Genomic DNA, 12,979 nt, shown 5'->3' with positions numbered 1-12,979 from the left:
GACTGTGAGAACTTGTTCCCAGACCAACATAACCGTGGTAGAATAAATAAATATTGGCTTAAGTTGCTCTTTTTGTTATGCAGCACTTGTATGCAGAAAAGTTTGCAAAGAGGGCAGATCTTCTGTTAAGTGCTTTTATAACAACAACAAAAGTATCTTGAAACAACAGAAAATTAATATCCTGGGCCTCTATACTCTTGGCTCTCTTCTAATCATTATGGCCTCTATCTTGGTCTTATCTTCTGAATTCTCTTCCTCTGTCCAATCCTTAAAAGCTGGGTCTTTCCATTGATCTTCAATTAGTCACTACCTTTATAATTTTGTCACCCAGAACAAGAGAGTGTATCAACCTATGCAAGAGTCTTCTCTTTCTCTTTCCTTCTTCTTTATGAGGGAATCTATCTCTTGTTTACATGTTTAAATAGCATTTGTAAATCTTGAGTATTCTCTCATAATTCTACAGCTTAAAGAAAAAATTAATAATAAACATAAAGAAAACAACCCCATGCAATGTTTTAAATTTGACACTAAAACTTCTCTTACAATTTAATTGAATTCATAATTTTTAAACAATTCTGTTTTCTCTGATTTCTTTTCCACTCCCATTCCGCCCCTATTGTCTATGTGATAACATGTAGAATTTAATATTTTTATTATGATTGTTTGCTAGTCGTTTTAAGTATATGTGTCTCCTCTCCCTAAAGGTGAGGAATTCTTAAGGTTTTGAAAGTAGGAACTATACCCGGGATGCCTGGGTGGCTCAGTGGTTGAGTGTCTGCCTTTGGCTCAGGGCATGATCCCTTGGGGTCCTGGGATCAAGTCCTGCCTTGGGCTCCCCGCAGGGAGCCTCCTCTCTCTGCCTATGTCTCTGCCTCTCTCTGTGTGTCTCTTGTGAATAAATAAATAAATCTCTTTTTAAAAAGTAGGGACTGTACCCATTTTTTGTTTTTTTAATAGTGTACTTACTTTTTATTTTTTTACATTTTTATTTTTTAATTTTTTTACATTTTTAAATTTAAATTCAATTTTCCAGCATATAGTATAACACCCAGTGCTCGTCCTATACCCTATTTTGAATCTACACCCCAAAAAGAGAACAATTATGAGAACATTAAATACATTTAATGCAAGTTTTCTGACTTACAGAGAAAATGAGAACTAGAAAGGGGACTTCTATAATAAAGGGAGAGATGGGGATGTGTTTGTATTAGTTCCTACCACCACATTATCTTGAATTTCTCTCCACTGTCAACATTTTAGCTCAGCAATACCAATACCATAGTGCCACAACAAAGAACGATGGATCATACTCAATTTTTTCCTTTCCTTAGCAAAAAATTCATAAGTTTATTTACAGCATTTCCTATACATATATCTAGTCTAGTTATTTTCTTTTTGGAGGTATTAAGATGCAAGCTTTTTCAAAACAGAACCCTTGATTTGTTTGGACAGAGGCAGCACAAGAGACATTTGATAAATGCTAAATAATCAACACCTAAAGATGCCTGACAGGGCTAGCAGATTATGCCCATTTAACTTGCTTCCTCTAATGCCTAGCCTCGTCTTGTGCACTGTTGGGATCTAATAAACTCTTTCCCATGATAGATAAGAATACTCTGAGGGCCATGGACTGTAGAGACCTCAGGTCATATCTGGCCAATATATTCTGCTTGTCCCACATCTGAATTTATTCATGATTAGTTCTGCTTGCTACTACAATCAGAAAAACTAGGGAGGTTGTATGGAGACTAGAGGGAAAAGGTGTGATAGATGTAGAAACAGTAGGAAATGATGAATGGTTCTACAGCCTCTCTGGGCAAGAGGTTCCAAAAGAATGCATACAAAATAATAGATTTTCCTGTGTTCTGAATGTATTGTCAAGAAATATACTGCTTAAAATGCACCTTTTTTAATGTTCTCATTTGTCTTTTCTACATATCTCAACACACTCTTTTGCAAAAGCAAAATACCACAGCCTGATTAAATATTAGAAATCTCCACATAGAGTCTGTGATAAAATGTCATTAAAGGCATTTCAGAATATTGTAATACAAGTTAAGTGAAAATAAAGGCCAAGAACTATAGATAGGAATATAGTGATTACTGATAGTAAGATGATAATATTAGCTACTATTTATTAAACACTTTCTACCTGGTAGGCACACTGCTAAGCAGTTTATTATATACATTAGCTCATTCAGTATTTTTTAAAAGTATGGTTATGTAGACAAATGAAATGGAGGAAAGGCTTGTCAAAAGTTACACAGCAAATATAGAGTCAGGATTTTTACCCATTTCTGTCTTGCTCAAATTCTTAAAATTCATGATATACTGCCTCTCAAAAAGATTTACCATTGATTTTGAATGTATTTTTAGAAATAGAGGGGCTTTTGTTGAAAATTTATATTTTATCTGATACTATTGTCCTAGTGTCATCTTGAAAATTTCTGTATCAGAAAGATAGATGTGCTTATGAGCTACATTATTATGCATTTAACCTCCCATATCTTATGTCAAATGACACTAATGGATAAATTTTGAGAGTATAATGTAAGGTATTTTTAAGGAAGTAACATCTTCATCAGGTTAGATTATAAGTGAAGATGACATAGATTAAAGTAATTAGTGTGAAAAAAGGCTTCATTTTTCTAGAGAAAAGTATGTTCAAGCACAAATCGAAAATGTGAATCAAATTCAACTTAACCCCAATTTTAAAAATCTATAGATGTTGAAAGAAGCAAGTACAAGGTCATACTTTTTCCTCTCTAGTTTTGATGGCTTTTCTTTGTCTCTGTAGTTCATGTACTAATTTGAATGTCATGTTAATGGAGATAGTAGTTTTCTTTTGTGGTGTTTACATTGCTGTCTTTTACATGACAAGCTTATAACTACTCCTTTAAATAGGTAATGTGTTTTAATAATGAAACAAAAATGTTGCTATTCTTTTTCTGATAGATGTATTTTACATGTGGTAAAACAAAGAGATTTTTAAAGAATGTGCGTATTTTATCTAAATTTTTGTAGCTCTTATGTCTACTGGATTTTGGAGATGTGAATCTATTATTTTCAGAAAGAAGAAAAGATTTGTAGAAAGTTCTGATAAATATCTACTCTATAATATTGAATGCTGTGATAATCATCTTCAAAGACATCTTGGAGCAAGTAGTGTTAGCCAGCATGGAGGATTTCAGGTTTTTTTCTGTAGAATGGGTCTTCACAGAAGGTTTGATTGCAAGACAGAGGGCCAGTCTTGAAGAGTCTGGACCTGGAACTAGATGTACTCACCAGAGAAGTTGCTGGTAGGATGAGGAAGTCCAGCCAGATAGGAAAAGTCAGTTATCTTGAGAAAAACTGATAGGTAACTTCAGTCCAAGGACCTACAGTAATAGCTGCTGTACAAGGAAGAAACTGATACTCTACAGGGAAGTAATATATTAAGATGTGGTAAGCAGACAGGCCAATTACTTGTCAACAGACGTGAGGAGCCAGGAAGCTAGCCTGTCCATGTAAGGCATGGAGTTTGAGGTTCAGAATCCTGTCTCAAGTGGCAAGGATGGAAGCATGAGAAAATCAAAATCCCAGTCCTGAGGAATCCCTTGATGTGCTGGGTTGCTTATCAAGGTCAGGACAAATTGCAGAGTTAAGATAGGAGACAGAGTCATTGGGTGAGGACTTGACCCCAGGAAGGAATCAAGTTACTAGAATTGAAACATAAAGTAGAACGACAGGAGAAGCCAGATCAACTGAGTATTGATCCCAATCACGACTTCCCTTTCCAGTAAGGCTTGCATTTTTTCTAAAACTGAGACAGGGCCTGTATGTTGGCATTAGTGAGTATAGGCAGATTACATGAGACATTTTCCAAATCTTCTGATCATAATAAACCAGAGAGATTAAGGTAACTTTTCACTTTAGGACTGATACGTAAGGCAATAGAAACATAATTCACTTCGGTTTAGGTTGAATTGATTGAGCATTTTCACTATTAGCAACATATACATGATAGAAGGAAAATGTGTATAGAAAGGGTTACAGCTCAACAAACTAAATTAGAGAAAGTGTAAAGGGGAGCGGTACAAGAATATCCAAAAGGTCACACTGGAACACGCTTCAAAAGTTATGCTCTGGGGATGCCTGGGTGGCTCAGTGGTTGAGCGTCTACGCCTTCGGCTCAGGGTGTGATCCTGGAGTCCTGGGATCAAGTCCCACGTCGGGCTTCCTGCATGGAGCCTGTTTCTCCCTCTGCCTATGTCTCTGCCTCTCTTTCTCTCTGTCTTTCATGAATGAATAAATGAAATCTTAAAAGAAAAAAGTTATGCTCTGACTCATAATGCACTAGTGATTTTGATCAGCCTGATAGTTTGCTGCTTTAAGAAAAACATTTGTCAACTTTGCATTGAAGAACTTACTCGGCTCAGAGAAGGGAGATTTTACTTTTCTGATTTATTCACTGTCTAGATATGAAAATTCTCTCGGCTTTTAGGTTACTGCTTCCTGAACAATAAATAAAAGAAACGAGAGCTCTTAGAAATACCTAATTACGTAGTTCTCTCTTTAAGGAAGATTTTTGTGATAATGCACACTTGCTAATAGAACAGAACTTTGAAAATGTTATATTAGTTAAATTATCGCCTTAAAATTCTGATCACATATTTGCTTCTCAATCACACCCACACACAGAGATTATAATCACCATCAGAAGAGACATCTTTGAACATGAAGTCCAGTGAAAAATAGCTATAATTTCACAAATATCACCCCATTCTTCAAATTGTAATAATAATTTCAGTTCCCACTGTGGGCTTTAGATTCTAATTTATATTTTATATTAAATATATTAGTCTCTTCCAACAAAAATGAAACAAGCAAGCATATTATCACAAAGCAAGAGCAATGACACAAAGTTTGCACATTTTATAACTTTACTACAGAAACCAACTCATTTAGTTTTATAAGCATGTATAGTTTTTTCTTTTTACTTTAACCAATACAAAAGTTTATGTCCCTTTAAAAAGAAAAATAAATATATCAGTAGCACTTGGGGACTTTGTATAACTGGGGAAAGAAATGCTGACACAGCAAGCATTGAGAATTTGGTACTGGGATAATTTTGCACAAATATACATCACGCTGTTTTCACCACTCAGAGCCATGGACTTGCTGCTACTTGGCCTGGCAGCTCAATTATTTCCCATGCTGGCAACTGCTGTTCTATACCTTGATGGACTTAACCACTCAAGACAAAAGTAGACATTTGTTACCCACATGACTTCATGGAGTCTTTTGAAGGCATGTGAGGACCAATTCCAGAACTTCTTGCTTTCTTTAAATAACTCATAACACATTGTATACATTTCCTTTATTCTTTTTCTCTCAGGCCCCAAATCAGCTAAATCGTGTGTGTGTGTGTGTGTGTGTGTGTGTGTGTGTGTTTTAACAAACACACTTTAAACTGGCTTTGCTCAAACCTAAGAAATATGCTCATAGTCAAATTTTCCAGTTCTAAAAATATCTTAACATCTTACCATCTAACACCTTGACCTATTCATCTTTCACATTCTTAAGATGTTTTGGCATACATGTCTATTCTAACACCAGCAGAAGCCTAGGATTTTACCTTTGAAGAGGGCTCTGAACTGCAGGACACCAGGCACATATCTTAACCTCAAACCTCTAACCCCTAACCCTAACCCCAACCCCAGCAGAAGTCAGGTGTTTATTATCTGGAAAGGACTCTGAACTACAAAATACCAGGCATATACCCTAACACTTACCGTAACCCTAACCTCTAACTCTAAATCTAAAATTTAAACCGAACCCTAACCCCCTGGAGAGGTCTCTGAATCGCAAACCTCCAGGCACATACACTAACCCAATATCTGAAGAAAGTGGCTTCCTGAACACATAAGAAAAGCTGAGAAGCAGCCCCCCCCCCCAAAAAAAAGATTTGGCATAGAAGGCAAAATGTCTGAATGAATTTTGCAATCATAAGAACAAAGGGCTCTATGTGAGGTGAAAATTAGAAAAAGTGACCACCATGATGTCACATTATAAAGCACTATGGAAATGTAGTTATTTTATTATTATTATTTTAAGGTCTTGGCATCCTATAGACATGAAATTCAGAACACAAAGCAGATCACATAGATGTATAGAAAAGAGCCCATGTTGATGCTAGTGACACTTCTGAAAGCCTCTGCTCAGTTCCTAGACTTTATTAACTCCAGTAACTCCTCTTTTCTCCCTTCTATTTGTGATCAGGTTCACATTTTTGTGACAGCAGAGCACCACCTCTAAAGTCTCAATGAATCCATCTTTCACCCTTTTTGAACTTGTTCTTCATTCCCTTCCATCTCTCTTTCAGCACATTCCTAGAAACACACTTTTTCTGCCTTGTCTGAACCTGAAACAGTTTCAATGATCTCTTCAGTGATATACTAGATTTGTTCACCCCCTTCACCTGGTTTGCCAATTCTCTTAAATAAGTACAGACTTTTGTTTTCTCTGGCAGAAAACAAAAAGTTTAGGTGAATTCTTAGAGAAAGCATTTAACCTTGTGGATGTAAATTCATCCTCTCCTTCTTGGCTAATAATGACTCTTGGGACCTGCTATTCTCACTCTTTCTATGATGTTTAGAACCAGAAAGGCAAACTTTGGGAGAATATAGCAAAAAAAGCAGTGCCATTTTCTAGTACTTTATTAGAGGCCTCGAGAGGAAAGGGATTGAAAATCTTTTTTCAAAATATGAGATTCAGATTGGTAGCAATAGGGTAATTATACTCTGTTACTAACCAGAGAATGTTGTATTGGGGGGCACCTGGGTTGTGCAATCGGTTAAGCATCCAACTCTTGGTTTCAGCTCAGGTCATGATCTCATAGTTGTAAGATCAAGTCCCATGTCGGGCTACATGCTCAGTGCTCGGACTCTGCTTGTGACTCTTTCTGTCCCCTCTCCCCCAACCTCCCCCATCCCTCTTGTACATGTGCTTTCATGCTAAAAAATAAATTAAAAACAACTTTGGATTGAAAAATCAATGCTCATTCATATAATCTTTATTTCTCACTAAGCATTATATTGATTGGCTAAATATGCTCACTCTATTAGCCATTTAAAATAATCTCTTCCTATTTGCATTTAATCTTTCTATTTTTATTTCCTATTTCCAATGAATTTCTTCACAAGATCCCAGCAATTGACTTCTGCCCAATCACAGCTAGGGTTCACTTTTTTGGATCGTTGCAGTTCTATTAATACAAAGTGTAAGGCCCTGTGTCCAAATTTACTGTTCTTTGAAAAATTCCAGAAGTCTCTGACTTTTTAGACCAGAGATTGTGTCATTTTTTATTATTGGTACTTAACTGATTAATCTGTTATGGGTGTGTCCTGCTGGATTGAGATTTCTATATGTACAATCAGGCTTGTAGGATCTCTTACCTACTAATTTCTCAGAGCAAACTTTGCCACATTATCACAACTCATAGGACTTGTAAGATTCTCATTTAGTTATTACCATATAGACAAATGGTTAAGTGCCTAGGTCTTCAAGTCAGACTATGTGTGTTCAAATTCAAGTTTAGCCATTATTGTGAGATATCAGAGAATTAATATATCTCTAATTTTGCTATGATCATGTATAAATGGGGTAAAAATAGCAATATCTCTTGTGTGGTTATGAGGAAGAAATGAGGTAATTCATGTAAATGTCATAACTTGATGCCTGATAAATGGCAAACTCAGTAAGTATAAGCGGTGTTTATTAATGTATGCAAGTAATGACGCTGTAAAAGCCTTCAATAAGTATGTGTATTTTTTTCCTATATAAAGACCTTCCATTAAGGCTGCCCTAAATTTTTATTTTTAGGTTATCTTTACCTATAGTCCTTAAGAAGGCTCCTATATGATCTGCACTAGTAAAATATCTCTTCAAGTGCCTCCTCTTTCTCCAGGCAAGAACAGCATAAAATATGTAAACAAATGAGTAACCTTATTTGCTGAAATTTAATCTGTTGTTCATGTTACATTATTGTTCTTCCTCAAAGTTTCTGTCCCCCTCAGGTAACATCCCTCCTTATCAGAAAGAGGAAATCTCTTAACATGTTATTTTGACAGCATAATTTACCCAGATGATTGTCGTTATGATGATTCTTTAGATTTAATGTTTAGTCCACTGTTCTGAGTGGAAGAATAGCTGGCTTATATTCTTCCTCATACATTATTGAACAATGCTACATTCCCATTTGTGAAATTTTGTTGAATGATTGTGTAGCATACCTCTTTGTAAAGTGGAGAGTGATAAATGAAAACATTCTCTGTCTATACTCCTGATTTAATTGGTTATTAAATAGTCTCACATTGGACTTGTATTTTACTCTTAGAAAATTGGCAAAATGCTAATACATTTGATTTAACTAGGCCAAATTCATGTCTTATTTAACTTTTATTCCCTTGCATGAACTCATTTATTAAGAATAAATTCTTGTTGAATCAAATTAAGTAGCCAAACAGTAGAGAGATGAAAGTTGTGATTAATAAGATGGGCCAGACTGAGATACTGTTCTTGTTGAGAAGCTTACTTTAATCACCTTGTTATTTTCTAGCATAATATAATCATTTATTAAAATGATAGAATATTTTCCATATATAGAAGATAATAGTTTTTGTATTATGTTGATATCTGCCTGAAAAATGGGCACTTTATCAAATTCATTGGATCTATCATGAGTGTTGATACCTAAGACTAGTTGTGGGAACAAATTTGCATTAAAAAAATCTGCAAGAGTTCACATTTAGATATTGCCTCATGCCCACTATTGTTTGGGAATAATGCAGTCTCAATTTATAGAATTGCATCATGTACTTTAGGGCTGGAGAGAAACTTGATAGGTCCTCCATTGAACCTAGAGAGGAACATACTGCAATAGGGTGCTCATTCAAAATCAAATAATGATAGAGATAATGTTGATGATCTCTATTGGAGGAAAAAGATGGAGGTGTAAGATGCTGCACATTAAGCACATTATTAACTATATATGTATTTAACTATCCTGGACTTAACTAGTAAAATGCTTTGCAGCATATATGCTGCATTTTTTCCTCAGAATTAAATGTCTGAGTTTTGAGGAGTTTTAGCATGCTTTGGTGAGAGGAATAAGCAACTCATTTCCAGAAAATTCAAGGACCAACTGCTTTCACCAAAAGGTATATTAGTGATCAAAATTCTGCAGTCTAATCTGGAAAATCAAAATGAAGAATTCCACTACTGGTGAGATGAATACATAGGTAGAAAGAGGTGAAGAATATAAGTTATTTAGCAGGTTTGGACCTTCTGTCAACTTTGATTTAAATACTGGAGAAATATCAGTGTCATCATTTCTAGAAGCCATTCTTTTGGAAATGGAAATTAGAATATGATGAAAAAATACAGTGTTGGGAGTTATCCATCAGGAAACCAAATAAAAGGTGTGTAATACCTATCTACTTTCATGGCGAGGGCTCGGTATTACACTTCTGCCTTAAAACTTACTGTGCGCTGGGGGTGCCTGGGTGGCTCAGTTGGTTAAGTGTTGGTCTTTGGCTCAGGTCATGATCCCAGTGTTCTGGGATCAATCCCTGCATTGGGCTCCCTGCTCAGCAGGGAGTCTGCTTCTCCCTCTTCCTCTGCCTCCCGCCCCCCACTTGTGGGCTCTCTCTTTCTCAAATAAATAAAGTCTTTAAAATTTCTAAAAAAAATTATGGTGCTGGAAACTTCATAGCAAAGATTCCAGTTTTTTTTAAAATGACTTTTTAGTGAAAGTGAGTGAGGTTTAGATGCTACGTATGTGATTCTCAAACAACAGACAATGAGATCGTTTAACGTTGTTTCTGAAGCTATTTTCTTTGGAATATTGTTCTGTGAGATAGAATGTTTGAGAAATGATGAATATTTTATCCCCTTGTTATAAATTCACTGTATATATATATATATATATATATATTTGCATTAAAGACTTAAAATTCCTAAACAAAAACTGAAAAATAAAACAAAAAATCCTGCTAATTTAAGGACTACATTATATATATATATACACACACACATATATATATATACATATGTGTGTGTTTATATATATCCATGAATCCATTTTTCACTGAACACCTGCTAATATTTTGTGGCACTGGCCAATACTGAACACAGTCTTGGAAAGGCTGGTCTAAGGAATTAAAACCTGTAAGTTATAAAGGGAATACTTTTGGATGAAAGGGATGCCTATGGTGGCAGTCTTCACCTACTCTGTATTTCCATCCAGGTAACTTAAAAATTTTTTTGCCTTCCTTTTTCATTTCAGTGAACTTCGTCCTAGGGATAAAGAAAAAATGCCACTTACTACTCTAGAGGAGCTATTTACTCTACTGCAAATAATTACAGTGGAGCCTGGTAAAGGCATGATAATAAGACATATTAGTTTAGGTTTTCTTGGTAGCAAATAACAAAAGCTAAATCAAAGTTGGACTCATGAAACCCAACGGCAGAGATATAACCAGACTCAGGAAAGGTCTATGAAGCAGCTAAATTGATTTATAATAATCCAGTGCTTTTCAACAGTGTCTTCCTAAGCAAACATTCAGGATCTCGTCTGGAGATCCACAATAAACTCTTCTGTTGCTATTTGGAATGTATACAAATACACTTATATAGAGAGATATACATATGAGACATATTAAAGAAAACATACGTAAGTGATCATTTTGTAATTGCAATATGTATTGCAGGCATTGGTGACCACGGGAAGTTACTGCTGGTGTCTATGTTGAATCTGGCCTAAGACTCCTTTCCTATTATTATCACTGTTGCCCAGGATGAGCTTGTCAGAGATACTCTGACATTCTGACCTCCAAGACCTCCATTTTGCTATGCAGATCTAACCATTAGTATTTGCAGAATTTAATGAAGATAAACATTTCTGATAAAGCCAAGACCCCCTTTATTTTAATCCCTGCCCAATCACATTCCTTTTCCTCTTCCCCAGATGCAACTGCAGTCATGATCTTCAGGGGATAGTTTCTATACTTTTACTATTCACATGCACCTCCATTCACCAGGGACCACCTCATCCCACTCCACCCCCATCCTCATATAACCACGTCGTTTATAACGGGAAGATTGATATTCTATTTTCCAGGGTCCCATGGCTCATACCAGCCCTTCTGCCCCCCCCCCCCCCCCCATCCCCCCCCCCCCCCCGTCCACCTTGACCCATTCCAGCCCACCTGTGCCCATCTCGGCTCATCTGGGCCCATCTCGGCCCACCCCGGCCCACCCCAGCCCACCCCCACCGTTACATCGTTTATCAGGGGAAGATTGATTTGTGTTTTCCAGGTTCCATGGAATACCTCCCCTCCATCTCCCAAGATCCTGAGCTGCATACAGATGGGGCAGGGGTGGGTGGAGAGACTCCTGAATACCTGTTGTAAAACTTAAAAGGTGAAGGGTTTGCGCGGGAATCAACCAGAGACCTTTTTTTTTAAGTTTTGAACCAAATAACTTTATTGAAACCAAACAACTTTCTATTTATTTATTTATTTATTTATTTATTTATTTATTTATGGCAGAACTGGAAGAAAACAACCCGAACGTTCTACGTTCTGCCAAGGCAATACTGCAACAGGCACGCTCGGCAGGGTGCCCCGGGGAAGTCCCCCTGGGCCCTGCCTGGGGGAGGGGTCAGTCCCAGGTCAGTTGTCTTTGTGGCTGTCGCGCAGGGTGAGCCTGTCGAACAGGTACTCAGCCAGGCCGGCTTCCGGGGCCCCCATGCTGCAGAGGCTGGTGACGTGGCCTCCCAGCTCTTCGATGGCCTTGACTTGCTCGCGGAGGTAGTGGGCCTCCAGGAAGTCGCAGAGCTGGGCGTCGTTCCTGTCGGTGGCCAGCTGGTGCAGGTCGAGCAGGCTCTGGCTGACGCTCTTCTCCAGGTGCAGGGCGCACTCCATGGCCCTCAGGCCGCTCTCCCAGTCGTCGCGGTCGGGCTTCTTGATGTCGCGCAGACGGATGCGGCCCCCGCGCTGGTTCTGCAGCTCCATCAGCATCTCGGCGTGCTGGGTCTCCTCGCGGGCCTGGCGCTGGAAGAAGCGGGCGAAGTTCCTCAGGGCCACGTCGTGGCGGTCGAAGTAGAAGGCCATGGACTGGTAGACGTAGGAGGCGTACAGCTCCAGGCTGATCTGGCTGTTGATGGCGGCCTCGCAGTCGGGGTGGTAGTTCTGGCGGACCTGGGAGATGGGCGCGGTGGCCATGGCTGGCGGCCCGGGCAGCGGGGCGACGGCGACCACGGTGCGAAGACAGGCTCGGGCGATGCCACGTGGCAGGAGTGAAGTCCCTTAAAGTCCGTTATTGTGGAGGGGGGAGGTGGAATCCGTTAGGTGAGGGGGCGTGGTCACAACGCAGGGGCGTGGCGAGGGCGTGACCGGCGTGGCGTGGCGAGGGGGCGTGGCACGTGGCGTGGCGAGGGGGCGGGGCCAGCGGGCGAGGCGTGGGGCACGACGGGGCACCCCTTCAACGTTCCATCTGAGTCTGGGCGGGGCAGGAAGCCGAGGGCAGTTCTGAGTGTCTTTTTTTTTTTTAAAAGATTTTTTTGTTTATTTAAGAGACCGAGAGTGTTGGGGGTGGGGGGGTGAGAAGCAGAGCGAGAGTCTTTTTTTTTTTTTTTCCTTTTTTTTTTTTTTATATTTATTTATGATAGTCACAGAGAGAGAGAAAGGCAGAGACAAAGGCAGAGGGAGAAGCAGGCTCCATGCACCGGGAGCCCGACGTGGGATTCGATCCTGGGTCTCCAGGATCACGCCCTGGGCCAAAGGCAGGTGCCAAACCGCTGCGCCACCCAGGCATCCCCAGAGCGAGAGTCTTAAGCAGACTCTGTGCCAAGTGCCCGGCTCTACCTGGGGATCCATCTCACCAGCCTAAGATTGGGACCTGAGATGAAAGCGAGTCCCCCGCTTATTCCACTGCA

General features: G+C 39.0%; 1 protein-coding gene across 1 annotated transcript; it reads right to left on the bottom strand.

The window, feature by feature from the left end:
• Window positions 1–11,714: 11,714 nt before the first annotated feature.
• LOC121483141 (ferritin heavy chain-like) lies at window positions 11,715–12,433 on the bottom strand. Its single transcript, XM_041741437.1, has one exon. The coding sequence runs from the start codon at window positions 12,264–12,266 to the stop codon at window positions 11,715–11,717; it is 552 nt and encodes a 183-aa protein (XP_041597371.1). The 5' UTR covers window positions 12,267–12,433.
• Between the last annotated feature and the right edge of the window lie 546 nt (window positions 12,434–12,979).

This window comes from Vulpes lagopus, chromosome X (genome assembly GCF_018345385.1).
Source record: "Vulpes lagopus strain Blue_001 chromosome X, ASM1834538v1, whole genome shotgun sequence".
In the NCBI taxonomy this organism is placed as follows: domain Eukaryota; kingdom Metazoa; phylum Chordata; class Mammalia; order Carnivora; family Canidae; genus Vulpes; species Vulpes lagopus.
Note: the sequence above shows the minus strand (reverse complement) of the source record. Positions and strands in the feature narration are given on the sequence as shown.